Source organism: Silurus meridionalis, chromosome 28 (assembly GCF_014805685.1).
Source record: "Silurus meridionalis isolate SWU-2019-XX chromosome 28, ASM1480568v1, whole genome shotgun sequence".
NCBI classification, from domain to species: domain Eukaryota; kingdom Metazoa; phylum Chordata; class Actinopteri; order Siluriformes; family Siluridae; genus Silurus; species Silurus meridionalis.
In genome coordinates this window covers 11,463,443-11,490,852 of record NC_060911.1, presented here as the reverse complement: position 1 = coordinate 11,490,852, position 27,410 = coordinate 11,463,443, and the positions used below count along the sequence as shown (strand labels likewise).

Genomic DNA, 27,410 nt, shown 5'->3' with positions numbered 1-27,410 from the left:
TGCAGGCATTTTCTTCGCCTCCCTTTTAGGCCCCAGACCAGGAAAAGCTTAACCGACTGTGTCCAGTGTGAGCACTGAACATTTACGTCCACAGAACAGAACTGTGGAGGAAGTCGGAGGAGCTGTTCATCTGGTATGGCCCTCTCTGAGGAGAGGTCTTCCTGCGAATAAGCAGATGCTCAGCAGATGGAAAGTTGACTTTTGGGGTCAGAGCACACTCCACTCGAAGTGTGGCTGTCTCTAAGTCTTTGGCCTCTGGAATTTCCATCCAAGACATTTGCAACGCTGCGGGCTGGCCACAATGCTGACCTTTGTCAGGTTCTATATCTTCAGGCCAACTCCTGGCCTCTCTGTCCTTCGACCTAGCCCTAGCTATGTCCAACCATACTTGGCAGGGATTGTTCAGTCTGGCTTGAACGGACCCTCATTTAAAAAATGTTTTTGACGCAGCTCGAGTCCCTGGAGGGGAACGTCTCCAGGTTATGTAAGTAGCCGTAGTTCCCAAAGGGAACGAGATAGTTCCCAAACAAGAAGCGTCTCCATTCCACACTGCCTGCATCCCTGCAGCACTTCTTTCCCTCAGTGCACCATGGGTACATATGTAACCTGGAGACGTAATTCTTTATTTTTGCAGCAGTTATATACATCAATAAGTGACTGCATGTATTTTGCACATTATTCTTTATTTTTGTAGCAGTTATATACATAAATAAGTGACTGCATTTGAGGAATAAATATGAACAAGAATAAATATGAACAAGTTGGCTACAAGAAAGTAGCTAACTTTTGCTTAGATTACTGCTTTGCACACTCTTGGCATTCTCTTGATGCCTACTTTGAAGAACCTACAATATGACAGATTTTCAGTTAACTTTTTTGTTATGTTAATTCCTAGTTTTGATGCCTTCAGTGTGACTCTACAATTTTCATAGTCATGAAAATAAAGAAAACTCTTTGAATGAGAAGGTGTGTCCAAACTTTTGGTCTGTACTGTATATTTAATATATATAAACTTTTGGTCTGTACTGTATATATATATATATATATATATATATATATATATATATATATATATATATATATATATATATATATGTCACATTAGCAGCCTGCTCTAAATGACAATAAAACCAACATCACTATCGATGACCAAATATCTGCTATATACTGATACAGATGTCATAATTGATACAGATTTAATGTCATAATTTGTTGTATTAAGGGCATCCAGCGTTAAACATATGCCAAATCAAATATGCGGATCATGATTCAGAAATTCATACGGGATCGGTCGAGGCCTGTGTTACCAACAACAGCCACAGGTATCGTTAGCCAACAGGGTACCGGTGGAAATTGGGCTACTGTTGGCAGAAGAGGGCAAAGGAGAGGCGGAAGATGTCTACAGAGACAGGAGGGAAAGGAGAATTGTAGGAGAGTGGAGGTTAGGGTGAGCACTTTAAATGTTGGTACTATGACTGGTAAAGGGAGAGAGGTAGCTGATATGATTGAGAGGAGAAAGGTACATATGTTGTGTGTTCAGATGAACAGGTGTAAAGGGAGTAAGGCCAGGAACATTGGAAGTGGGTTTAAACTGTTCTATCATGGTGTGGATGGTAAGAGAAGCGGTGTAGGGGTGATCCTGAAGGAAGAGTACAGTAAGAGTGTATTTGAGGTGAAAAGAGTTTCTGATAGGGTGATAAATGTAAAGCTGGAAGTTGAAGGGGTGATGACAACTACTGCAAAAGTGATAAGAGAGACAGCTAGAAAGGTACTTGGTGTGACATCTGGAAATAGAAAGGAAGACAAATAGATGTGGTGGTGGCATGAGGAAGTGCAGGAGAGCATAAGGAGAAAGAGGTTGGCAAAACAGAACTGGGATCAACAGAGTGATGAGAAAAGTAGACAGGAGTAAAAGGAGATGCAGAAGCAGGTAAAGAAGGATGTTGTGAAAGCCAAGGAAAAGGCATATGAGTAGCTGTATGAGATGGTGGACACTAAGGAAGGAGAAATAATAGGATTTATACCGATTGGCCAGGCAGAGGGACCGAGCTGGGAAGGATGTGCTGCTAGTTGCAAGCAATAAAGGATAGAGATGGAAATATGTTGACTAGTGAGGAGCGTGTGTGAGAGAAAAAGAAGGTTGGATAATGTGTGCTGTTCTGGCACCGAGGTGGTGGAATGAACTTCCCCTAGATGTCCGTACAGCAGAGTCCCTGATTTTCTTTAAGCGACGACTGAAGACCTACCTCTTCCTGAAATACCTAAATTAGCACTTTCCAAGTTTGTAGAATTCGAGTTATATTTATATTGAGTTTGTATTCTTGCGTACCAGTGTAGATTTATTCACTACTAGAGATTTAAAGCACGTTTGTACGTCGCTCTGGATAAGGGCGTCTGCTAAATGCCGCAAATGTAAATGTAAATGTAAATGTGGAGATGGTGAAGCAGGAAGTGGATAGGATTAGTAAGTAGGAAGTGAGAGCAGCGATTAAGAGGATGAGTTGGAAGTCGTTTGGATAAGATGACATACCGGTGAAAGCATGGAGATGTATAGGAGAGATGGCAGTGGAGTTTTTAACAAGATTGTTTGGAAGGTGAGAGGATGCCCAATTAATGGAGAAGGAGTGTGCTGGTTCAGATTTTCAAGAATAAGACTGACTGAGGGAAGAGGTGACCATCTGTGAAAAACAGCTTGGTTTCATGCCGAGGAAGAGCACCACAGATGCCTTATTTGCTTTGAGAATGTTGATGGAGAAGTATGCATTGTATGCATGAAGTTTGCATTGTGTGTTTGTGGATTAAGAGAAAGTGTACGACAGCATGCCGAGAGAGGAGTTGTGGTATTGTATGAGGAAGTCAGGTGTGTCAGAGATGTATGTGAGGGTGGTGCAGGACATGTATGAGGACAGCAGTAAAGTCAGCATTCGGAAAGACAGACTTGTTTAAGGTGGAGGTTGGACTGCATCAAGGATCGGCTCTGAGGTCAGACAGGAATTTCCGTGGACTATGATGGTTGCGGATGATATAGTTATTTGTGGTGAGAGTAGGGAGCAGGTTAAGAAGAGCCTGGAAAGGTGGAGGTATGCACTAGAGAGAATGGGAACAAAAGACAGTAGGCGTAAGACAGAGTACATGTATGAATGAGAGGAAGGGTAGTGGAGTGTTATAGTTGCAGGGAGAAGAGGTGGAGAAGGTGGAGGACTTTAGGTACCTGGGGTCAACAGTGCAAAATAATGGAGAATGTGTTGGAGAAGTGAAGAAAAGAGTACAGGCAGGGTGGAGTGAGTGGAAAAGAGTAATAGCAGGAGTGATTTGTGATTAAAGGGTATCTGCAAGAGTGAAAGGAAAAGTTTATAGGACTGTGGTGAGACCTGCTATGTTGTATGGTTTAGAGACAGTGGCATTAAGTAAAAGACAGGAGGTGGAGCTGGAGGTAGCAGAGCTGAAGATGTTGAGATTTTCCTTAGGAGTAAGGAGGATAGACAGGATTAAAAATTAGTTTATTAGAGGGACAGCGCATGTTGGACGTTTTGGAGACAAGGTGAGGGAGGTGCGCTTGAGATGGTTTGCACATGTGCAGAGGAGGGACATGGGGTACATTGTAGGAGAATGCTGAGAATGGGGCCACCAGGAAGGAGGAAAAGAGGAAGGACAAGTAGAAGCTTTATGGATGTGGTGAGGGAAGACATGCAGGTAGTTGGTTTGAAAGAGTCAGATGTAGAGGACGGGGGGGGGGTATGGAGACGGATGATCTGCTGTGGCGACCCCTAATGGGAGAAGCCAAAAGAAGAGAAAGAAGATATTGTCAAAAACTAAGCTTTTTTTTACTATCAAAATGGTCATGAAATGAGGGTGAAGAAATAGAGAACTGCTTAATACATGTAAAAATTAAATACAAAGTGAAATACTAAAATAATTTATCAAAACACAAAATAACCAGAACAATGAATGAGATAAAACAACTGCACCCTGACCAAAAATGACAACGTGAAAAGAACAATGTGAGACACAGCATGCTGTGAAAGGTAATCACAAATATTGTAATTGTGCAATAAATAAAAAGCCCAAACTTTTGACTGATAATGTATACTACAACCTTAATAGAATCACTTTCTATCTTTATTTGAAGACTAAATGCAGAACAAAAGTACAAATTTACTGCACCTTTATGCCACATATGCTATCACCAAGAATAACAATGATATTGGTGCCCTTACTATATTGTGTTAATTACTAAAACTGTAAATACATAAGAAAAAGAACAGAAATGTAAAAAAAAAAGAAATATATATATATATATATATATATATATATATATATATATATATATATATATATATATATATATATAAAATGAAATGTAATAAGATGAAACATGACTGTTATACAGTGCGGCAAAAAAGTATTTAGTCAGCCACCAATTGTGCAAGTTCTCCCACTTTAAAGGATGAGAGAGGCCTGTAATTTTCATCATAGGTACACTTCAACTATGAGAGACAAAATAAGAAAATAAATCCAGAAAATCACATTGTCTAATTTTTAAAGAATTTATTTGCAAATTATGGTGGAAAATAAGTATTTGGCCACCTACAAAAAAGCAAGATTTCTGGCTCTCACAGACCTGCAACCTCTGTTCTCCACTTGTTACCTGTATTAATGGCACCTGTTTGAGCTCGTTATCAGTATAAAAGACACCTGTTCGCAACCTCAAACAGTCAGACTCCAAACTCCACTATGGCCAAGACCAAAGAGCTGTTAAAGGACACCAGAAACAAAATTATAGACCTGCACCAGACGGGGAAGACTGGATCTGCAATGAGTAAGATGCTTGGTATGAAGAAATTAACTGTGGGAGCAATTATTAGAAAATGGAAGACATACAAGACCACTGATAATCTCCCTTGATCTGGGGCTCCACGCAAAATCTCACCCCGTGGGGTCAAAATGATCACAAGAACGATGAGCAAAAATCCCAGAACCACACGGGGGGACCTAGTGAATGACCTGCAGAGAGCTGGGACCAAAGTAACAAAGGCTACCATCAGTAACACACTACGCCACCAGGGACTCAAATCCTGCAGTGCCAGACGTGTCCCCCTGCTTAAGCCAATGCATGTCCGGGCCTGTCTGAAGTTTGCTAAAGAGCATTTGGATGATCCAGAAGAGGATCAGGAGAATGTCATATAGTCAGATGAAACCAAAATAGAACTTTTTGGTAAAAACTCAACTTGTCGTGTTTGGAGGAGAAAGAATGCTGAGTTGCATCCAAAGAACACCATACATACTGTGAAGCATGGGGGTGGAAACATCATGCTTTGGGGCTGTTTTTCTGCAAAGGGAGGGGACAACTGATTCGTGTAAAGGAAAGAATGAATGGGGCCATGTATCGTGAGATTTTGAGTGAAAACCTCCTTTTATCAGCAAGGGCACTGAAGATGAAACTTGGCTGGGTCTTTCAGCATGACAATGATCCCAAACACAACACCTGGGCAACTAAGGATTGGCTTCATAAGAAGCATTTCAAGGTCCTGGAGTGGCCTAGCCAGTCTCCAGATCTCAACCCCATAGAAAATCTTTGGAGGGAGTTGAAAATCCGTGTTGCCCAGCAACAGCACCAAAACCACTGCTCTAGAGGAGATCTGCATGGAGGAATGGGCCAAACTACCAGCAACAGTGTATAAAAACATTGTGGAGACTTACAGAAAACGTTTGATCTCGGTCATTGCCAACAAAGGCTATATAACAAAGTATTGAGATAAACTTTTCTTATTGACTAAATACTTATTTTCCACCATAATTTGCAAAAATGTAAAAATAGACAATGTGTTTTTCTGTTTTTTTTTCTTTTCTCATTTTGTCTCATAGTTGAAGTGAACCTCTCACATCTTTTTAAGTGGGAGGACTTGCACATTTGGTGGCTGACTAAATACTTTTTTGCCCCAGTGTAAATGATGGCTGTATCACTTTTATCAATATATTCATTTGTTTATTAAGCACTTTATCCTGTTCAGGATCGATAGGGAGTCCACTGTATTAAATACACCTTGTACTGTATACCTTGTATACCTCACAGGGCCCTATGCTGATGTAGCACTCTGCTAAATTTATATATTGTTTATTTTGTGTTCTGTTAACAGATATACTGTATATTCTGAAATATGGGCCAGTTTTAATTGCCCTTTGTTTATAAAACCTTTTTGATAGTAACATTTAATATTAATTCATATTTGTTAAAGTTGTGAGATGTTTGAAATATCTGCTGTTTTGAGTAAACCTTTGAACCCTCTGTCATTTTATTTGTATTGGATGGTCAGGTGTCAGTTTTGTTTGTTATCCAATGAGTGCCATCCAGAGAGCAGTATGGTAACCGATTGGATTATTGAGGGTGGGAAAAAAAGAAAACACACACCGAGAGATGGCTGTGAGAGAGTTGTAAGTTTTGTAGGATTGATTACATTACTGGTTATCAAAGTTAAGAGCGAGTGATTATTTGTTTTCTGGGTTTTCTTTTGTCAGTGTGTAACTTTGGTAAAACGGGAGAGTGAGCATTGTTTTGGAGCTGGATGAATCGGCCACGGAACTTCTACCGAAGTGGAGCTAATGCCATAGCCATGTGCGAACTGCTACCCTATAGCCATGTGCGAAATGCTACTACATAGCTAGAAACCCACTTTGCCACCAAGTTTCTGAGTAAGTATGGACATTATAAACTAAAATGAAATTGACATTTTTCGACAAGAAATAGTTAAGCTCATTCGATTTTGTGAACTTTTGGCTAGTGTGCATCGGATGCTGCTGTAGCTGTTGCTACAGTACATGTGCTCAGGATTCGCGGAGGTGTCTGTCTTTTGCACGTGGACAAGACGGAGCTTCATGACGGGTTTCTTCATTGCGTATTTCACCATGGGACGGAACGGTTTGGATAGACGGTCACTATAATCTTTCTGTTACCAAGGAACCGTGAGTACAGACAATATTCTTTGGGAAGATTGCAACTGAGCTCCAACAAGCGCGCCAACGTACCACAAAACTGATGAAACTTATAAGCAGAAAAAAACCCCGGGGTATTGTTCATTTATCTCATGTGAATTACAAAGACATGTTGAGATCTCATCCAGTTCTAAAAAAAATAATACAAATACATTTTGAGTTTAACATTCAATGTTTGTGGTCTGATATTTAAGTGTGTGTGATTTGGTGTGATCTCTGATTTGATTTGTTTCCCAAATAAGGGTTATGGTGTTTAAGTACATGTGCATGGGAGTTTTATGCTCACAAGAAAACAAAAACAAATGAACGCAGTATAGCTATACTCAAGCTAACCAGGCCTCTCCGCACTCTAGCCAGAGTTGCATGTCCGGAGTTTAGTTTAGTTTTGTGTATGCATCCTGATTTACAATTTTAGTAACCTCTCATCAATTAATTTCCCCATGCACATGATAAATCCCGAAAAAGTATAATTAAGAAAGAGGGTTACTGACACATATATTCATATTTTAGTGTAGCCAACCACCTACTGGCATCTTTTTAAGAGAAAGGAGGAAACTGGAGAACCTGATGGAAACGCACCAAAAAAGAACATGCACAGACAATAATCTGATCTCTAAATAGTAAACCTGGAGAAGTACCCTCCATGCACACAAACAAACACACCCCTGAGTATAGAAGTCAAAAACATGGACTGTTGAAAAGGTAGTAGATTTAATGCAGAAAATTAGCTTGTTGTAATGATAGATAAAAAATAAAAAATAAAAAAACCCGTTAAAAACTGAAGTGCCAAGGTACTAGAAAACTGGAAGCAATCAATATGGGGGCAAGAACAAAAAAGAGAGCAAAGAATGAGAAAGGAATTATTAGACAAAGAAAAAGGGCATTGGAAACCTAAAGTAATACATTAATAATTATGTTTGCAATCAATACATTCTTTTCATTTGCAAAAATAATTGACTCTATAATCCACATTGTGTTTTATCACAAGACATTCCATGTTCAATCCCAACTGTGACTACCATATTTTTCGGACTATAAGCTGCTACTTTTTTCCCAAGTTTTGAACACCGTGGCTTAAACAATGAAGCGGTTAATTTATGGATTTTTCCTGGGTTTTTCCCGGTTTCACAACTCTTCAAGCCAAAAAAACTGAGCGACATACCATTAGACCAGACATGGGCAAACTACGGCCCGCGGGCCACACACGGCCCGTTGGGTTTATTAATCCAGCCCGCCGAACATGAACAATTTCTATTAAAATAGGTACGGGTAAACATTGTTCAATTTACCTTTCCCCTGTAATGCCCACGTTTCCCCTAAAGATGTCGCACTTCAGCTCCATTGACGTTGTTCGCGTACAATACTCTCTTCTTCTCTTAAGAGAGCTTAATCTGATACTCTTTAAGAACTGTGACAGTTTCTGACAAACACCTCGGACCTATCCTGAGAATTGCCACAACAAAACTTACCCCAGACTTTGATGAACTGGCAAAATAAGGATCACTGTTCCTACTGAAACTGAACTTGAGTTTTTCTGCTGTGTTTATTGATGCACTGGCAAAAAAAAAGATCAACAGATTGTATGTATATGTACTTATATATGTATGTATGTATGTATGTATGTATGTATGTGTGTGTGTGTGTGTGTGTATATATAGATATATAATGTATGTATATACAGTGCCTTGCAAAAGTATTGAAAACGCCCCCCCCTTGGCGTTTTTCCTATTTTGTTGTCTTACAACCTGGAATTGAAATGGATTTTTTGGGGGTTTGTATCATTTGATTTATACCACATGCCTACCACTTTGAAGATGCAAAATATTTTTTATTGTGAAACAAACAAGAAATAAGACAAAAAAACCTGAAAACTTGAGCGTGCATAACTATTCACCCCCCAAAGTCAATACTTTGTAGAGCCACCTTTTGCAGCAATTACAGCTGCAAGTCTCTTGGGGTATGTATCTATAAGCTTGGCACGTCTAGCCACTGGGATTTTTGCCCATTCTTCAAGGTGAAACTGCTCCAGCTCCTTCAAGTTGGATAGGTTCCGCTGGTGTACAGCAATCTTTAAGTCATACCACAGATTCTCAATTGGATTGAGGTCTGGGCTTTGACTAGGCCATTCCAAGACATTTAAATGTTTCCCCTTAAACCACTCGAGTGTTGCTTTAGCAGTATGCTTAGGGTCATTGTCCTGCTGAAAGGTAAACCTCCGTCCCAGTCTCAAATCTCTGGAAGACTGAAACAGGTTTCCCTCAAGAATTTCCCTGTATTTAGCGCCATCCATCATTCCTTTAATTCTGACCAGTTTCCCAGTCCCTGCTGATGAAAAACATCCCCACAGCATGATGCTGCCACCACCATGCTTCACTGTACGGGATGGTGTTCTCAGGGTGATGAGAGGTGTTGGGTTTGCGCCAGACATAGCGTTTTCCTTAATGGGCAAAAAGCTAAATTTTAGTCTCATCTGACCAGAGTACCTTCTTTCATATGTTTGGGGAGTCTCCCACATGCCTTTTGGCGAACACCAAACATGTTTGCTTATTTTTTTCTTTAAGCAATGGCTTTTTCCTGGCCACTCTTCCATAAAGCCCAGCTCTGTGGAGTGTTCGGCTTAAAGTTGTCCTATGGAAAGATACTCCAATCTCCGCTGTGGAGCTTTGCAGCTCCTTCAGGGTTATCTTTGGTCTCTTTGTTGCCTCTCTGATTAATGCCCTTCTTGCCTGGTCCGTGAGTTTTGGTGGGCAGCCCTCTCTTGCCAGGTTTGTTGTGGTGCCATATTCTTTCCATTTTTTAATAATGGCTTTAATGCTTCGTGGGATGTTCAAAGTTTTGGATATTTTTTTATAACCCAACCCTGATCTGTACTTCTCCACAACTTTGTCCCTGACCTGTTTGGCGAGCTCCTTGGTCTTCATGGTGCCGCTTGCTTGGTGGTGCCCCTTGCTTAGTGGTGTTGCAGACTCTGGGGCCTTTCAGAACAGGTGTATATATATATATATATATATATATATATATATATATATATATATATATATATATATATATACTGAGATAATGTGACACTTAGATTGCACACAGGTGGACTTTATTTAAGTAATTACGTGACTTCTGAAGGTAATTGGTTGCACCAGATCTTATTTAGAGGCTTAATAGCAAAGGGGGTGAATACATATGCACGCACCACTTTTCCGTTATTTATTTTTAACAATTTTTTGAAACAAGTTATTTTTTTCATTTCACTTCACCAATTTGGACTATTTTGTGTATGTCCATAACATGAAATCCAAATAAAAATCCATTTTAATTCCAAGTTGTAAGGCAACAAAATAGGAAAAATGCCAAGGGGGGGTCAATACTTTTGCAAGGCACTGTATATATACAGTGAGGAAAATAAGTATTTGAACACCCTACTATTTTGCAAGTTCTCCCACTTAGAAATCATGGAGGGATCTGAAATTGTCATCATAGGTGCATGTCCACTGTGAGAGACATAATCTAAAAAAAAAAAAAATCCAGAAATCACAATATATGATTTTTAAACTATTTATTTGTATGATACAGCTGCAAATAAGTATTTAAACACCTGTCTATCAGCTAGAATTCTGACCCTTAAAGACCTGTTAGTCTGCCTTTAAAATGTCCACCTTCACTACATTTATTATCCTAAATTAGATGCACCTGTTTGAGGTCGTTAGCTGCATAAAGACACCTGTCCACCCCATACAATCAGTAAGAATCCAACTACTAACTTGGCCAAGACCAAAGAGCTGTCCAAAGACACTAGAGACAAAATTGTACACCTCCACAAGGCTGGAAAGGGCTACGGGGAAATTGCCAAGCAGCTTGGTGAAAAAAGGTCCACTGTTGGAGCAATCATTAGAAAATGGAAGAAGCTAAACATGACTGTCAATTTCCCTCGGACTAGGGCTCCATGCAAGATCTCACCTCGTGGGGTCTCAATGATCCTAAGGAAGGTGAGAAATCAGCCCAGAACTACACAGGAGGAGCTGGTCAATGACCTGAAAAGAGCTGGGACCACCGTTTCCAAGGTTACTGTTGGTAATACACTAAGACGTCATGGTTTGAAATCATGCATGGCACGGTAGGTTCCCGTGCTTAAACCAGCACATGTCCAGGCACGTCTTAAGTTTGCCAATGACCATTTGGATGATCCAGAGAAGTCATGGGAGAAAGTCATGTAGTCAGATGAGACCAAAATATAACTTTTGGGTCATAATTCCACTAAACGTGTTTGGAGGAAGAAGAATGATGAGTACCATCCCAAGAACACCATCCCTACTGTAAAGCATGGGGGTAGTAGCATCATGCTTTGGGGTGTTTTTCTGCACATGGGACAGGGCGACTGCACTGTATTAAGGAGAGGATGACCGGGGCCATGTATTGCGAGATTTTGGGGAACAACCTCCTTCCCTCAGTTAGAGCATTGAAGATGGGTCGAGGCTGGGTCTTCCAACATGACAATGACCTAAAGCACACAGCCAGGATAACCAAGGAGTGGCTCTGTAAGAAGCATATCAAGGTGCTGGCGTGGCCTAGCCAGTCTCCAGACCTAAACCCAATAGAGAACCTTTGGAGGGAGCTCAAACTCCGTGTTTCTCAGCGACAGGCCAGAAACCTGACTGATCTAGAGAAGATCTGTGTGGAGGAGTGGGCCAAAATCCCTCCTGCAGTGTGTGCAAACCTGGTGAAAAACTACAGAAAATGTTTGACCTCTGTAATTGCAAACAAAGGCTACTGTAACAAATATTAACACTGACTTTCTCAGATGTTCAAATACTTATTTGCAGCTGTATTATACAAATAAATAGTTACTGTGACTGTGTCTCTCACAGTGGACATGCACCTACGATGACAATTTCAGACCCCTCCATGATTTCTAAGTGGGAGAACTTGCAAAATAGCAGGGTGTTCAAATACTTATTTTCCTCACTGTATATGTATGACCCGGCCCCTCTCAAATTTTAGAACCCATTGTGGCCCGTGAGTCAAAAAGTTTGCCCATCCCTGCATTAGACCAATTAAATTTCTGAACGGAAACGAAAAAATGCACCTCACCTGTGTTCTGAGCTGCACGGCATCGGGAGAAAAACTTTCACCGGTGTTGATTTTTAAACCCACGACGATGCAAAAAGATAAACTCCCCAGAGAAATACAGTAGTTGTGAAAGAAAGGAGGAAGGCAGTGAACAATGACTTTCTTGGTAGGCTACTGTTTAGATACAAGCCGTTGTAGCGCGTTGAGTCTGGGTTAAGGGAGAGCTCACTAAAACTCCAGTTGCAACAGAAATCAAATAAGCACAGACAGGTTTCCAAAACTCATGCTTTTTTCTTGGCAACAGCCAAACATAATCCTCAGTCTCACACACACACACATGCAGTAACACCGGCAGAATGCAGTGACGTGCTGTTCCCAAAATGCCGCTCTGCTCTTAAAGGAGCCACAACATATTTCACCCGTTACACCGTGTAACAGATACTGTCTTTCGTTAAAGCCTGTGTAAAGTTTATTAGTTTCAGTGTTATACACAGGTGCGGCTTATTTATGTTAAAAAAGATTTTTTTTGTAAAATTCAGTGGGTGCGGCTTATATAACTTAAATGTAAATTTATAGCCGGAAATTACAGTACCTACAGTTTTAAATGTAAATAGATATGACTGTGTTTGTGTGTGTGTGTGTATGTATACAGTGTGTTTGTTTGTGTGTATGCAGACTTACTCATCAAAGACATCCTCTGTGTCCATTCTACGGTAGAATTTGGCAAGTTTTATGGACATGATGATACTAGGGATAAGGAACAAACAGCAGCCACCCAGACCGAACCAGAATGTGTTCTGCAACATACACACACACAAACACACACACACACACACACACACACACACACACACACACACACACACAATTCATTATCTTAAATGCTGCACACATCGATCCTGACATTTTTGGTTGTGTAATTTACATCTTTAGTTCTGCTGTGCTCCCGTATTATTATCTGAAAAATGGTGGGCTGAAAGATTTTAGGTACAGGTCTGTAAAAATGACTAGATTTTTGCTTTAGTTTTGTATTTAAAGGTAAACATTCTTTTTGTAATTGTTTAATTTAATGATGTCTGTTGTGTTTATAGAAACAGTCTGAATATCTCATATAGTGTAGTGCTTTCTTCTAAATTGCTTAATTATTCAATGTTTTCCTCTTTCTCTCTCAAATAAAACCTTTGCATCTGCCAGCGTCTTCGAGGGGGGAACATTAGCATTCTTGTTTTGTGCTGTGGACCCTCACATCCCTTACATGAATGTACACTGTACTGTATTGCACAGAGAAAGCATTGTAACATGTCTTACCACTGAGTCCACTATAAAACTGCAACCAACAATCTCCAGCGAGTCAATGATGTTACTGATGGGTTTGCATTGAGCTACTTCCACCATTAACTGCAGGAAAACACATGTTGCCGCATTAGCAATCAGTTTTTACATCAATGTTAAGAATATAGTGTACAACACCACCACACACACACACACACACACACTCACCGAAAGCTGAACCCATGTAACATATCGCTTAAGGTATCCCATCAGATTGTTTGTGTATTTATCTGTCTCCTGTTATAGTCATAAGAAATAGAATAGCCATGATTTTATATGAATATACAGTAAAAAAAAAAAGATTTAGAAAACATGTTTAGATTTATAGTCTGAACAAGAGTACAGACATGTACTGACTTTTAAGCCTGTTTTATTTTATTTATTTAGTTTAATTTAACACACATTTGCCATACATACTTATTAAATATTTATCTACTTGAAATGGAAGATTAAATAGAGCTAAGAATATCTTACAAAATCATATACACTGTTTAGTGATCATGGGATTAAACATTGTAAAAGTAAACATAATTGGAGACTTAAACTGGCAACTTAATTCCTGTCAGGGATCCACCTGCCATGCCCCCTTTGGTGGCTCTCTATGCCTCCGCTCTCCCTAGAGCTTCAGGTTTAACCACGCACACCGCAAAAGGGTCGTCGTGCCGCCGCCCGGCCGCAAAAGGGTCGTCGCACCGCCGCCTAGTCGCAAGAAGGAGGCCATATCACCTCCGTCCGCCTGTGACGGTGGCATGGCAACCCACGGCTCCTCCGATGGCGACGTCATACCTCTGAGCTCCTCCGATGGCGACGTCTTGCCTCTGTGCTCCTCCGAGGGCGATGTCACGCCCCAGATCTCCTCCTTTGGCGACGTCTCACCTCTGAGCTCCTCCAATGGCAACGTCTCTCCCCTGAGCTCCACTGTTGGCGACGTCTCGCCCCAGAGCTCCTCCTTTGGCGACGTCTCGCCCCAGAGCTCCTCCTTTGGCAACGTCTCGCCCCAGAGCTCCTCCTTTGGCGACGTCTCACCCCAGAGCTCCTCCTTTGCCACATCTCGCCCCAGAGCTCTTCCTTCGGGCGACGTCTCGCTCCCGAGCTCCCCTCAAGGCGATGTCTCGCCACCGAGCTCCTCTGTCGGCGACATTTCGCCCCCGAGCTTCACCGTCGGCGACGTTTTTGCCCCTGAGCTCCACCGCCGGCGACGTCTCGCCCCCGGGCTCCTCTGATGGCGCCGTCTTGCCTCTGAACTCCGCCGTGGGCATCACTCAGCCTCTGGACACCACCGGGGACGTTTTTCTGCTCCCGGTCTCCACCGAGTGCATCACTCGGACTCCGATCTCTGCTACGGACGTAACTCCGATCCAGACCTCCCCAGTGGGCGTCAATCCGGCCCTGATCGCCGCCGAGGGCATCACTCGGCCTCAGGTCTCTGCTGTGGAGGTCGCTCAGCCTTGGGGGCTCCGCTGTGGGCACAGCTTGGTCCCTATCCTACACTGGAGCTGTCTCTCCGCCTCTGGGATCCGCTGAAGACGTCGCTCCGTCCCCGGTCTCCGCTACAGGCAGCTCTCTGTCCCCGGTCACCTCTGGAACCGTTAATCCGTCTTCTTCTTCCTGGCTCCGATCTTCGCTGGTGGTTTTGCTCCATTTCTGGCCTCCGCGATGAGCTACGCGCCGTTTCGAACCTCCGCTGGGAGCGTGGTTCCGTCCCATGTCTTCGGGATGGGCATCGTCCGGTTCCTGCGCTCCGCCTGGGCTGTCGCCCCGCCTCAGGTCCTTTCTGGCCTTCTCCGGTTCCGCGGCGGTTCTGACCAGGTCCCTTTTGACCCTGGACGGACACCAGGATCCTCCTCCGAGTGCCCTGGCCCTCCGAGCGTCTGTGGGGTTGGGGCGTCAGGTGCCGCCCTCTCGTGGGGGGGGGAGGGGGGGTAATGTCAGGGATCCACATGCCACGCCCCCTTTGGTGGCTCTCTATGCCTCCGCTTTCCCTAGAGCTCCAGGTTTAACCACGCACACCTGGGGCTCATCATCAATCATGCCTCCACTCTCTCTGGAGCTCCAGGCCTAATCACGCTCACCTGGGGCTCATCATCACTCCACCCTGCTCCTACAGAAACCCCTCATTCACACCAACTCCCCGTTTGTTATTGTATGTGTTGGACTTTACGTGCGGGTGATGTTTTTATGTTTCGGTTTTCACACAGGACGCTATTGATCCGTTCCATTATGACTCCACAATCCCGTTCCGGCTGCGCTTCTCCTCCCCGCGCTTCTTGGGTCAGCTACGCTTCTCCCAAAGCGCACATCGGACTCTCAACCGAAGGACTGCCGTGTGCGTGTGTGAGTGTGTGTGTGTGTGTGTGTGTGTGCGCGTGTGTGCTCATGTGTGTCTCTCTCTCACGCATGTCATTAAAACCCGAGCGAGCTGTACTCCGGCTTCTACCTTTTGTTTCGCTCGCACCCTGACAATTCCAAGTGATAGATCTGTAATTATAAGTTCTCTGTATTACATGGTGGACAGTAATGAAGTATATGTAATTTGTTACTGTTCTTGAAAGTAGCTTTTTTGCAACTTTTAATCTAAATTCACTAAATTTCAAAGTCAAATATTTAAATATTTTAATTACATTTTCGTTCCATTTTTATTTATAAGTAAATAAAAACTCTACTGTTCAAACACGCAGCAAGCCACCCATCAGGGAAGAGCATGCTCTGTTTTAAACTTGTTTTGATCGCCATTTGGTGGTATTTACTTCTTACCAACAGTTTTTCCCGGTTTCACAAACTTCAAGCCAAAAAACTGAGCCCCATAACATTAGACCAATTAAATTGCCGAACGGGTTTAGGGGAACCAATAAAACTCTTTATATTAAATCAGATGCGCTCCCACTGATGATATTGTGATTTGTGGTGAGAGTAGTGAGCAGGTTGAGAAGAGCCTGGAGAGGTGGAGGTATGCGCTGGAGAGAAGGTGAATGAAAGTCAGTAGGAGTAAGACAGAGTACATGTGAATGAGAGGGAGGGCAGTGGAGGGGTGCAGTTGCAGGGAGAAGAGGTGGAGAAGATGGAAGAGTGCAGGTACCTGGGGTCAACAGTGCAAAGTAATGGAGAGTGTGTTAGGAAAGTAAAGAAAATGGGGCAGGCAGGGTGGAGTGGGTGGAGAAGAGTGATAGCAGGAGTGATTTGTGATAGTAGGATAATATCTGCAAGAATGAAAGGAAAAATTTATAGGACTGTGGTGAGACTTGCGATATTGTATGGATTAGAGACAGTGGCAGTGAGTTAAAGACAGGAGGTGGAGCTGGAGGTAGCAGAGCTAAAGTTGTTAAAGTTTTCATTGATAGTGACGAGGGTGGACAAGATTAGAAACGAGTTTATTAGAGGGACAGCCCATGGAGGACGTTTTGGTGACAAAGTGAGGGAAGCGAGATTGAGATGGTTTGGACATGTTCAGAGGTGGGACATGAGTTATATTGGTAGAAGAATGCTGAGGATGGAGCCACCAAGAAGGAGGAAAAGAGGAAGGCCAAGGAAGAGGTTCATGGATGTGGTGAGGGAAGACATGCAGGTAGTTGGTGTGAAAGAATGTTAGGGTTTCCTTTGCCACGCCCCCTCGGTGGCTGTCAGGGATCCCCCCTGCCACGCCCCATCGGTAGCAGTCACGCTGCCTCTGCTATGCCGTGCCGGCTTGATCCCCGACAGCTGTGGCTCGTTAAGGAATAGACTATATAAACTCACGTTCTCGAGTCACAGGCTGTCGGTTCTTGAATGTCTTGCTGATCATTCCGCGACCGCCAGCCTCCCCACTGGTTCTGTCTCCAGACTCTGTTTCTGTGTTGGACTACGTTTTGCTGTTGGAGGTTTACTTTCGTTTTGCCTTCTGTTGGACATTAACTTTCATTGTGGATTATTCGTCTCAAGCGGATATCTTTTTTTGTTTTCCTCCTCGGCTTATGTGAGTGTTTTGGTTTGAACTGTTTCAATAAAGACAATGATCAAGTTTTTCCCGCTTCTGCATCATCAGCCTGACAGAAGCACCGACCTAAACTGAAAGCCGATCCGCCCTACCGCGATTTCGACCGCGATGAATCGGCAGCCGAACCCGGCTTCGGATTCCCACCGGAAGCCCGGTGCCGCTCCTCGCGGTTCAGAACCACAGATGGCGGATCATGCAAGCGTGTTTGGCCACGCCCCTCTGCGAGCACGAAGGGATTCCCGGCGCGTTTCTCCGGTGAGAGCACTGAAGTGGGCGGATTCCTGAGGAGCATCGGCGAGTATGTGGAGGAACATTTTTCCCAGTTCCCCTCCGAACAAGCCAAGATTGCCTTCTGTATTTCCTTCCTGTCTGGTGACGCTCTCTCAAAGGCCAGCACGTTGTGGAGTCCCAAAAAGGGCGATTTTGGCTCATTTACTGACTTCATCGGGCTTCTAATGGGGATGTTTGGGATGAATGTGCCGGATCTCCACTACAGTCCACTCGAGGATGAAGGTGCTCCAGTTGTGAGTTCTTTAGTGCGCGCGTCTCCGTCCCCAGACACTCCCAGGTGCGCGGCTCTATCCCAGAGCTTCCATGAGCGCACAGCTCAGTTCCAGGATTCTCTCAAGATCTCCGTTCCAAGGTTCTTCTCCGTTCCAAGGTTCTTCAGATTGCGCGGCTCCGTTCCAGGGTTCTTCAGAGCGCGTGGCTCCGTTCCGAGGTTCTTCAGAGCGCGCGGCTCTGTTCCAAGATTCTCCCAGGTGCGCGGCTCCGTCCCAAGGTTATTTAGAGCATGCGGGTCCTTTCCAGAGCTTTAAGTGTGTGGCTTCGTCCCAGGGTCTCTACAAGCGTGCTGCTGTGTTCCGGGGGTCTACGAGTGCGCCATGGCGTCTCAGAATTCCCATCAGCGCACCGTGCCGCAACAGAGCATCTACAAGAGCGCAGCTCTGTTCCGAGGTTCCTGTGGGCATGCCGCCCCGCCACCGACCGTCACGAGAGCGCCGAGCTGCCCCCGACCCGCCACGAGAGCGCTGAGCCGCCACAGACCCGTCATGAGCGCGTCGCGCCACCACAGTGTTCCGCCGAGGGTGCCGCTCAGCGGCACAATGATCGAGTTATTTCCGCTTCCGCGTCATCAGCCTGACAAAGAGGCAGATGTAGAGGACAGGGTGGTATGGAGACGGATGATCATCTGTGGCGACCCCTAATGGGAGCAGCCGAAAGAAGAAGAAGAAGAAGAAGATGCGCTTCCACTGAATCGGGCCGCACCACATCATAAATATGGATGAGGTTCCTCTGATGTTTGACCTGCCGCTCACTCGGACTGGCAACAGGAAATGCGAATCATTCATCATGCTAAAAAAAAAACAAGGGCATAAAAAAACGCACTTCACCTGTGTTCTGAGCTGCACGGCATCAGGAGAAAAGCTTCACCGATGGAGATTTTTAAACGCACTACGATGCCAAAACATAAACTCCCGAGAGAAATTGTTGTGAAAGGAAGGAGGAAGACAGTGAACAATGACTTTCTTGGTAGGCTACCGTTTAGATACAAGCCGTGTAACAGCCACTGTCTTTTGTTAAAGCCTGTGTAAAGTTCATTAGTTTCAATGTAGACACCTGCGACTTATAGACAGGTGCGGCGTATTTATGTTCAAAATAAAAATCTTTTTAAAATTCAGTGTGTGCGGCTTTTATTTGTGCACTCAATAGTCCGGAATTACGGCACTTCAACCACCACTATGTGTATTCATAGTCTGACTTATTTGTTCAACTGCATTAGTTAAGATGACACGTTTTGATTCATTTTTAATATTATGAAATCATAAATGAGAGGAACCATGGCAACTTAAATATTAATACAATGTTTGGTAGAATGCAGTATCTATTTTTGGCCCACGGCCCTCATTAAAAGTTAAAACTTTGAGCACCTCTGGTCTATTGAGATTATTATTATCTATGAATGTAATTCATGCTGCTAAATTTCCTAGATTTATTTTAATAGGTATAGGAGATTAAGTAAACAGCAAAAATAATTCATAACAACTGGGACATAAAAATGTGAACTAAGAAAAAAAAAAAAGTAAAATGAATAAAACAAATAATAATTTAAACAAATCATTAAAAAAATCCAAAAGACTCATTTATATACTAACTTAATAAAAAATTGTGTACATGTGGCATCCAGCAATAAAGCATCCACTTTATTACTGCTTGTTTTATATATTTATGTATTGTGTATGAATGAGTGATACCTTTTTGACTACATGTGAGGCATTGTTGGCAATGAGATACTCAGCTGCATCAATGGCATTCAGCACATTAGTCACTTTACTCTGAGATTGAGGCAAAGATAAATAAATGAATGAATAAATAAACAAACCTGAAAAACAATACAGGCAAACTTTAAAGACATAAGCTCTAAACTGCATACTTACAGGAAGGTCATCAACTGTGGTCTGTAGTAACCTGATACTTTGACTTAATGTGCTCTGAAAGAGAAATGTAAACATTGCTTGAATAAACAACACACACACACACACACACACACACACACACACACACACACACACACACACACACACACTAACACAAGACTCCTACAAATAAATCTCATGCCACAAATCAATCCTAATATTCTGTTCACACCAAAAAGCCAAATTTTGCATTTATTTTGCTGAAACAGATTTTCCATCATGCAATAAACTGTGTCAGTCTGGTTCTTCAACACTTCACCTTTTAGCACTCAGTACTTTGTCTCACCTTAGTATTAACAACTGTTCCCAGGTCCCTTAAAGACTCTTCAGAAAAACACTCCTTGCAGCAATACACTGTTCATAAGCAGAGGTGGGAAGTAACAAAGTACAAAAGACTTTGTTACTGTACTTAAGTAAATTTTTCTAGTATCAGTACTTTACTTTCACTCAATATTATTTACACAAATATCTGTAGTGTCTTACATTTCCAAACCAGGCTCGTTGCTTAAGTTCTATTCACTCTACCAATGGTGTATCATTTCACAGACAAAGGCTAACTAGTTAACAAAGCTAACAATGAGCAAGGCATAAGGCAACAAGAAGTATCAGGCTAATGTGGAGGAGACAGAGGGAGTCAGCAATGTAAACATGACAGAGAACAGAGACATTCCTGATCACCTGATCATCATCACCTTTGTGTTCTTTATGGTGGATGTTTAGCCTGAATACATTAATTAGGGAACAAAATTTGAAATTTGTTTTGTAATAATATGTTAATTAGGACAGCAAGTTTTGTGCCATTTTTTCCTCATAATGCAGATACAAACTTAAATTACTCTGACTTTTTTTAAAATCTTAAAAATAAACAATAATCCTTTGAATCTGTAAAGGGTCTACTTTTATTTGTATATACTCATAATAACAAAACACTGTGCTTTTGTAAAATAAAGAAAACTATATAAATAGAAAGCTTGAAATGTCTTTTAATAAACCAATTCATATAGAAAACAAATATTCTCTGATTATGTAATCTGTATTGAAAGTTACAAGAGATATAGTTTTTCCGGTAACACCTCATTATTCGTCTGTGAGGAAACATAATAAAGGTTCCGTTTAGTGTCCTGATGATTTGTGCAATTTAAAACAACAATCACTTTAAAACATTTACAAGAATATTTTGTCTTCATGCTCTATGTTGCATATGGTTTCACTAATAATAAACATACATTTGCATAAAGCATCTATATTTGTCTATGCCCATGTTGATTTGAGTATTGAAAACTTAAAATATATTAATTTAGGGTACATTTAGAACAGATAAAAATGTGCGATTTAGTTGCCATTAATCGTGAGTAAACAATTATGCGATTAATCGCGATTAAATATTTGAATCAATTGACAGCCCTAATATAAATATGATGAGGTCCCGTTTACCAGCGTGAAACTAAAACAAATAGTAGTAATGGCTACTTTTTACTTAAGTACTGTACATGTCGGAGCCGAACTTCTTTACTTTAATTGAGTAAAAAGGTATAGTCAGTTCTTCAACTTTTACCAGAGTACTTAAAACATGAGTATCCATAAGTGACAGTGTATGTACTTTTGCCACCTCTGTCATAGGTCCATCTATTACCTTGTTAAAAGTATCAAAAGTATTTTCCATTCATTGTTTTTTCCCTGTTCTAATGTATTTTAATGGTCTCACCTTAGCTCCTTTCTTATTGTTGTTATTGTCATTCTTATTATTATTATTATTGGTTATCAATAGCTCCTAGGCAGTTTTATTTTGTAGTTGTTTTTTGTAGTTTATTCAGTTGACATCCAGGGTAATTTAATTATTTCCAGCTGACTGCTCAACCTAGTAACCCACCTGAGAATACTATCAACATAACCGTCAACTCCCTGCTGTTTTCCACAACAAATGTTAAATTCAGAGAACTCTTAAAGTAAATGAAATTGCAAAGAATTCTCTTGCAAACATGGCCTTGATTATCCTCCTGCTGACTAAACAGCATAAGTGTGGGCACAAGAGTATATGAAAAGAAGGAAATGTTATGATATAAACAGTTGTGGAACAATCCACACACTGACAAATTGGTGGTATATACAGAGACTCCTTATCTTCAAACTAGCTGATTACCTTCTTAATCAGATCAGACAAATGTCTCCACATCTAATCATGAGCATATAGTGAATCACCCACATCTATAATTCACTTAGCGCCAAACCTCGAACTTTCAAGAACTGTCGGTGTTAAAATACACCCCTGTTTCTGTGAAAGCGAGCTCAATGAAAATCTTCCAGTAGTTACTAAATGGTTCCAGTGCAGTGGCAAGCTACAACTGTCAATCAAAGAGCAATTTGGGCTTAATTCCATAAAATTGATTATATTTAAGATATTTGGCAGACATTCTTATGCAAGTAACTTACAATTATATAATTTATACAACTGAGCAGTTGAGGGTTAAAGGCCTGGCTCAAGGGCCCCAAACTTCATTAAGGCTTCACGGCTCTGAAGCTGTGGTTACAGATAATATAAACTAAGAACACTAAGTACATAAGATCCAGAATGAGAACAGAACATAAGGATTATTTGCCCCAATAATTAGTCACATATTGTACAGTTTATGCTACAAATTTGGTTCTCTCATTAAACCAACACATCAAAAGCAAACAAAAAAAACAATACTTCACAAATGAGATCAATCACCCCTGGCTTACCCGGGCTCTGACAAATTTCTTTAATTGCATTATAAAAAGAGGAAGCATGAAATAAAAACAAGGTACAGGTCAGTTATCAGTATGAATTGTATGTTATTGTGCTTAATTTTTTTTTACAAAGTATGTGTGGGATTACCATGGCTTGCTCCATGGGCAAAACTTGTTCTTTATGGATTTGTCTGATACTGCTAGCATGGCCCTTTAGAGCATTTCCAAGAGCACCACGTGGCTGGAAGGGTAAAAGAAATAGGAAGTTATAGTCATGGTAGATGGATGTGCTATAGTCATTGTGCGACTGATGTGCACAAGAGACATGGACACAGGGTTTAAAAGTATTTTTTAAAATAACCTTTACAGCTGAAGTTATCATATTCATATCATCATGGAGACAAATGCAGATAATTTGATGGCCACAAAAAAGTATAAATTTGACAAAGCTTGAATATCTTTTAAAAATTACTCTCTTCACACCCTAATTCCCGAGTCCATTTCCTGACTCAGTTGTGCATGTGTGTGTGTGTGTGTGTGTGTGTGCATGTGCATGTGTGCCAGAGGTGGGATGTAATGAAGTACAAATACTTCATTACTGTACTTAAGTAGATTTTTCTGGTATCAGTACTTTACTTCAATATTTATTTTTCGGACAACTTTTGACTTTTACTCATTGCATTTTTACACAAATATCTGTAATCTCTACGTCTAACATTTTTAAAACAGTATTGTAACATTAGTTTTAATATATTAATTTGGTAATACGGCAATATTTTTTATTTTCACTGCGTGCCGATTTCAGCCCATCAACCTATTTCCTGTCATTGCACGGCTTTTTCAATCCGCTGGTGTATATTGTCCTGGCTCTCACTCACCACAGACATAGACTAGATTATGAAGCTCACAATGAGCAGTCAGAAGGCAGTAAGAAGTCTGGGGCTAACATGGATGAGACAGAGGGAGTAAACATCACTGAGAACAGAAAAATTCCTGATCATCATCATGGTAAGAGCAATACATCATTTGAATATGTAAAGGATCTACTTTTATTGTATACACTCATAATAACAACAAAACGCTGTGCTTTTGTAAAATAAAGCAAACAGGCAAGGTGCGCTTCTGCCGTGTCATCTCCCTTAACACACACATAAATAAAACAACCTGAATCTCAGTGAATACTTACCTCACAGACATAATAAATATATGAATAGGAAACTCAAAATGTATTTTACATAAAATAGTTCACATCAAAAACAAATATTCTTTAATTATGTAATCGGTATGAAAGTTAGAAGAGGTACAGTGCCTTGCAAAAGTATTGACCCCCCTTGGCGTTTTTCCTATTTTGTTGCCTTACAACTTGGAATTAAAATGAATTTTTATTTGGATTTCATGTAATGGACATATACAAAATAGTCCAAATTGGTGAAGTGAAATGAAAAAAATAACTTGTTTTAAAAATGTTTTAAAAATAAATAACGGAAAAGTGGTGCGTGCATATTTAGAGGCTTTGCTATTAAGCCTCTAAATAAGATCTGGTGCAACCAATTACCTTCAGAAGTCATGTAATTACTTAAATAAAGTCCATCTGTGTGCAATCTAAGTGTCACATGAGCTCAGTATATATATACACCTGTTCTGAAAGGCCCCATAATCTGCAACACCACTAAGCAAGGGGCACCACCAAGCAAGCGGCACCATGAAGACCAAGGAGCTCGCCAAACAGGTCAGGGACAAAGTTGTGGAGAAGTACAGATCAGGGTTGGGTTATAAAAAAATATCCAAAACTTTGAACATCCCACGGAGCACCATTAAAGCCATTATTAAAAAATGGAAAGAATATGGCACCACAACAAACCTGGCAAGAGAGGGCCGCCCACCAAAACTCACGGACCAGGCAAGGAGGAGATTAATCAGAGAGGCAACAAAGAGACCAAAGATAACCCTGAAGGAGCTGCAAAGCTCCACAGCGGAGATTGGAGTATCTGTCCATAGGACCACTTTAAGCCGAACACTCCACAGAGCTGGGCTTTATGGAAGAGTGGCCAGAAAAAAGCCATTGCTTAAAGAAAAAAATAAGCAAACATGTTTGGTGTTCGCCAAAAGGCATGTGGGAGACTCCCCAAACATATGAAAGAAGGTACTCTGGTCAGATGAGACTAAAACTGAGCTTTTTGCCTATCAAGTAAAACGCTATGTCTGGCGCAAACCCAACACCAATTGAGAATCTGTGGTATGACTTAAAGATTGCTGTACACCAGCGGAACCTATCCAACTTGAAGGAGCTGGAGCAGTTTTACCTTGAAGAATGGGCAAAAATCCCAGTGGCTAGATGTGCCAAGCTTATAGATACATACCCCAAGAGACTTGCAGCTGTAATTGCTGCAAAAGGTGGCTCTACAAAGTATTGACTTTGGGGGGTGAATAGTTATGCACGCTCAAGTTTTCAGTTTTTTTGTCTTATTTCTTGTTTGTTTCACAATAAAAAATATTTTGCATCTTCAAAGTGGTAGGCATGTTGTGTAAATCAAATGATACAAACCCCCAAAAAATCCATTTCAATTCCAGGTTGTAAGACAACAAAATAGGAAAAACGCCAAGGGGGGTCAATACTTTTGCAAGGCACTGTAGTATGTTTTACTTTGTGCTAGTGAAGCCTATTCGTAATGTAGTACTATAGTTTGAGTGTTGAACACCTTGAGTGTTTATCATTTCAGACATTAAACATATTTACAGTTCGTTTTCCTCAAATTGGCCAAAATCTATTGTGTAAATATTAGTGAATTGTAAATTGTAAAGTTGTTACTTTGTCAATCCTTCAATACCTTGTGGAAAAAAGACCACCTCTGACCAGATATCGTATTATTTAGGTTGTGAATGATTCTCAGCAGTATCTCTAATATAGTTTTTCATTTGTGATGCTGCTGGAATTTTGAAAACATTGCCATTGCTGCATTAAAGAACCGTCCACTAAACCTAAAAGATTTAACCTGATGAACAGCCAGAACATAATTAACATGGAATACTATCAGTTATAGGCTCTAGTAGTAACTGTATAACTGAAATATGCATCAGAGAGTGTGTTTTTTTAGGTGTATCATTTGGGGAGGGTTGCGTTAGGAAGGGCATCCAGCGTAAAAACGTGCCAAATTAGACGTGCGGATCATGAATACGGATGATCCGCTGTGGTGACCCCTAATGGGAGAAGCCAAAAGAAAGTATTTAGAACATCTGTTCATTGGTGGTCCTGGTGTAAAAGTGTCATTATTGCTACATGTTGTTATGTTTGCACCCTACAGATAGGGGGTTGTTTGGTAATATTTTTTGCTCACCAGATGGTCTGCCTCTGCCTCCAATTCATTGGCAAAGGAGAGAAGATCTACAACAGTGACCCCTTTATTGACCTGCCAAATAAAAAAAACACACACACAACAAAAATCACAGCGGGTGTTCAGGAATTCAGGGTTGTCGATACATTTAAAAGAAATAAAACAATACTGTTGTGTTCACTGGCAAAAGCACTTTGTTATGCTAAAGCAATTGTGATGTGTCTGAGAGCGGAGTGAGTGCGGATGTGATACTAGATCCATTTCTCATTACAGATTTCCGGATGCCAACATCTGGACTGACCTGCTCCCAGACTAAGGGCAGGTCTCATCAGTGAAGTGATTCAGAGTTTACATGGTTTGTAAAGTCTTGCAAAATATTATTGTCATTTGGTCAATTGCCTGATTGTTTTTAAATGACTACAGTGAATTGGTTTTACAGTAGACACACTTATATTGTATTAATACATATTTGTAAATGGATCATTCTTCCCTATCTCGCTCTTGCTGAGTATGTACATGATTTTAGAAAAAAAGTATACAGTTGCTTTGGTATTGTTAGGCGTGGCACAGAGGCGGAAGCCGGAGTAACGGCAAACAGAGACTTTATTTGAACAAGGGCAGAGCCAACACAAAAACACCCGTGCAGTTCGGGATAATCCGGAAACGGAGCAGTTCAGATAATAAACATCCACGGTGCGTTATGGAGGAAGAGCGGCATGGAGGGAAGCGACGGGGAAGCGTCGGTAGTCCGAGGCGCGCGGGGGAAGCCGAACGCGGCCGTGGAGTGAGCGAGAAGTCCGGGCGAAGAAGGCACGTTGCGGGAGAAGCACAATCGCGAACACACACAGCCTGAACCTGCAAGACCACGCACGAACGTACAATAACGGACCCGGAATGTGGGTGAGTGAGTGGTTTATATGGTGGCAGGAAATGAGAGGATAACGTGCTTCAGCTGTGTGCGATTTGCGCTGCGTGCTTGGGAGCGCGCAGCGGCAAAGGCAGCCTCTGAAGGAGGCGTGGCAGGCGGATTCCTGACACCACCCCAAAGGCGGCACGGGCGCCCCAAGCCGCCAACAGGCGGTGGGCGGGCACTCGGAGGAGGGCCTCCAGTCCTCCAGGGTCGAAGGGACCCGGACGGAACCGTCACGAGCCAGGGCGTAACACAGCCCCACGCGGAGGCCAGGAACGGGGCGAGGTCCTTGTTGCCGACTGGAGGCGGAGAGACGGCCATCACGGCCCCGGCGGAGACAGGAGGCGGAGGCGACCCGCCGGAGACCCGGGCGGGCAGCGCCCTCGGCGGAGACAGGAGGCGGAGGCGACCCCTGCGGAGACCCGGGCGGGCAGCGCCTCGGCGGAGACAGGAGGCGGAGAGACGACCTGCGGAGACCCGAGCGGGCGACGCCCTCGGCGGAGACAGGAGGCGGAGAGCGACCCCTGCGGAGACCCGGAGCGGAGCGACGCCTCGGCGGAGACAGGAGGCGGAGAGACGACCCCTGCGGAGACCCGGAGCGGAACGACGCCCTCGGCGGAGACAGGAGG

The 27,410-nt window shown here is 42.2% G+C and overlaps 1 protein-coding gene across 13 annotated transcripts in view; it reads right to left on the bottom strand.

Annotated features, from left to right (window-relative positions):
- Window positions 1–27,410, bottom strand: part of prom1b (prominin 1 b) — a 107,413-nt gene that overhangs the window by 4,261 nt on the left and 75,742 nt on the right. For 7 of the 13 annotated variants that reach the window (XM_046842827.1, XM_046842829.1, XM_046842828.1 and 4 more), the window contains 8 exons: window positions 25,875–25,946; window positions 22,688–22,780; window positions 22,552–22,569; window positions 19,792–19,845; window positions 19,609–19,689; window positions 13,552–13,620; window positions 13,360–13,449; window positions 12,733–12,848 (listed from right to left, as the gene is read on the bottom strand). In XM_046842827.1, coding sequence (XP_046698783.1) covers window positions 12,733–12,848; window positions 13,360–13,449; window positions 13,552–13,620; window positions 19,609–19,689; window positions 19,792–19,845; window positions 22,552–22,569; window positions 22,688–22,780; window positions 25,875–25,946 — 593 coding nt within the window. Of the gene's footprint in view, window positions 1–12,728; window positions 12,849–13,359; window positions 13,450–13,551; window positions 13,621–19,608; window positions 19,690–19,791; window positions 19,846–22,551; window positions 22,570–22,687; window positions 22,781–25,874; window positions 25,947–27,410 lie in introns of those variants that run through there. The other 6 variants (XM_046842839.1, XM_046842835.1, XM_046842836.1 and 3 more) reach the window with 3 other exon arrangements.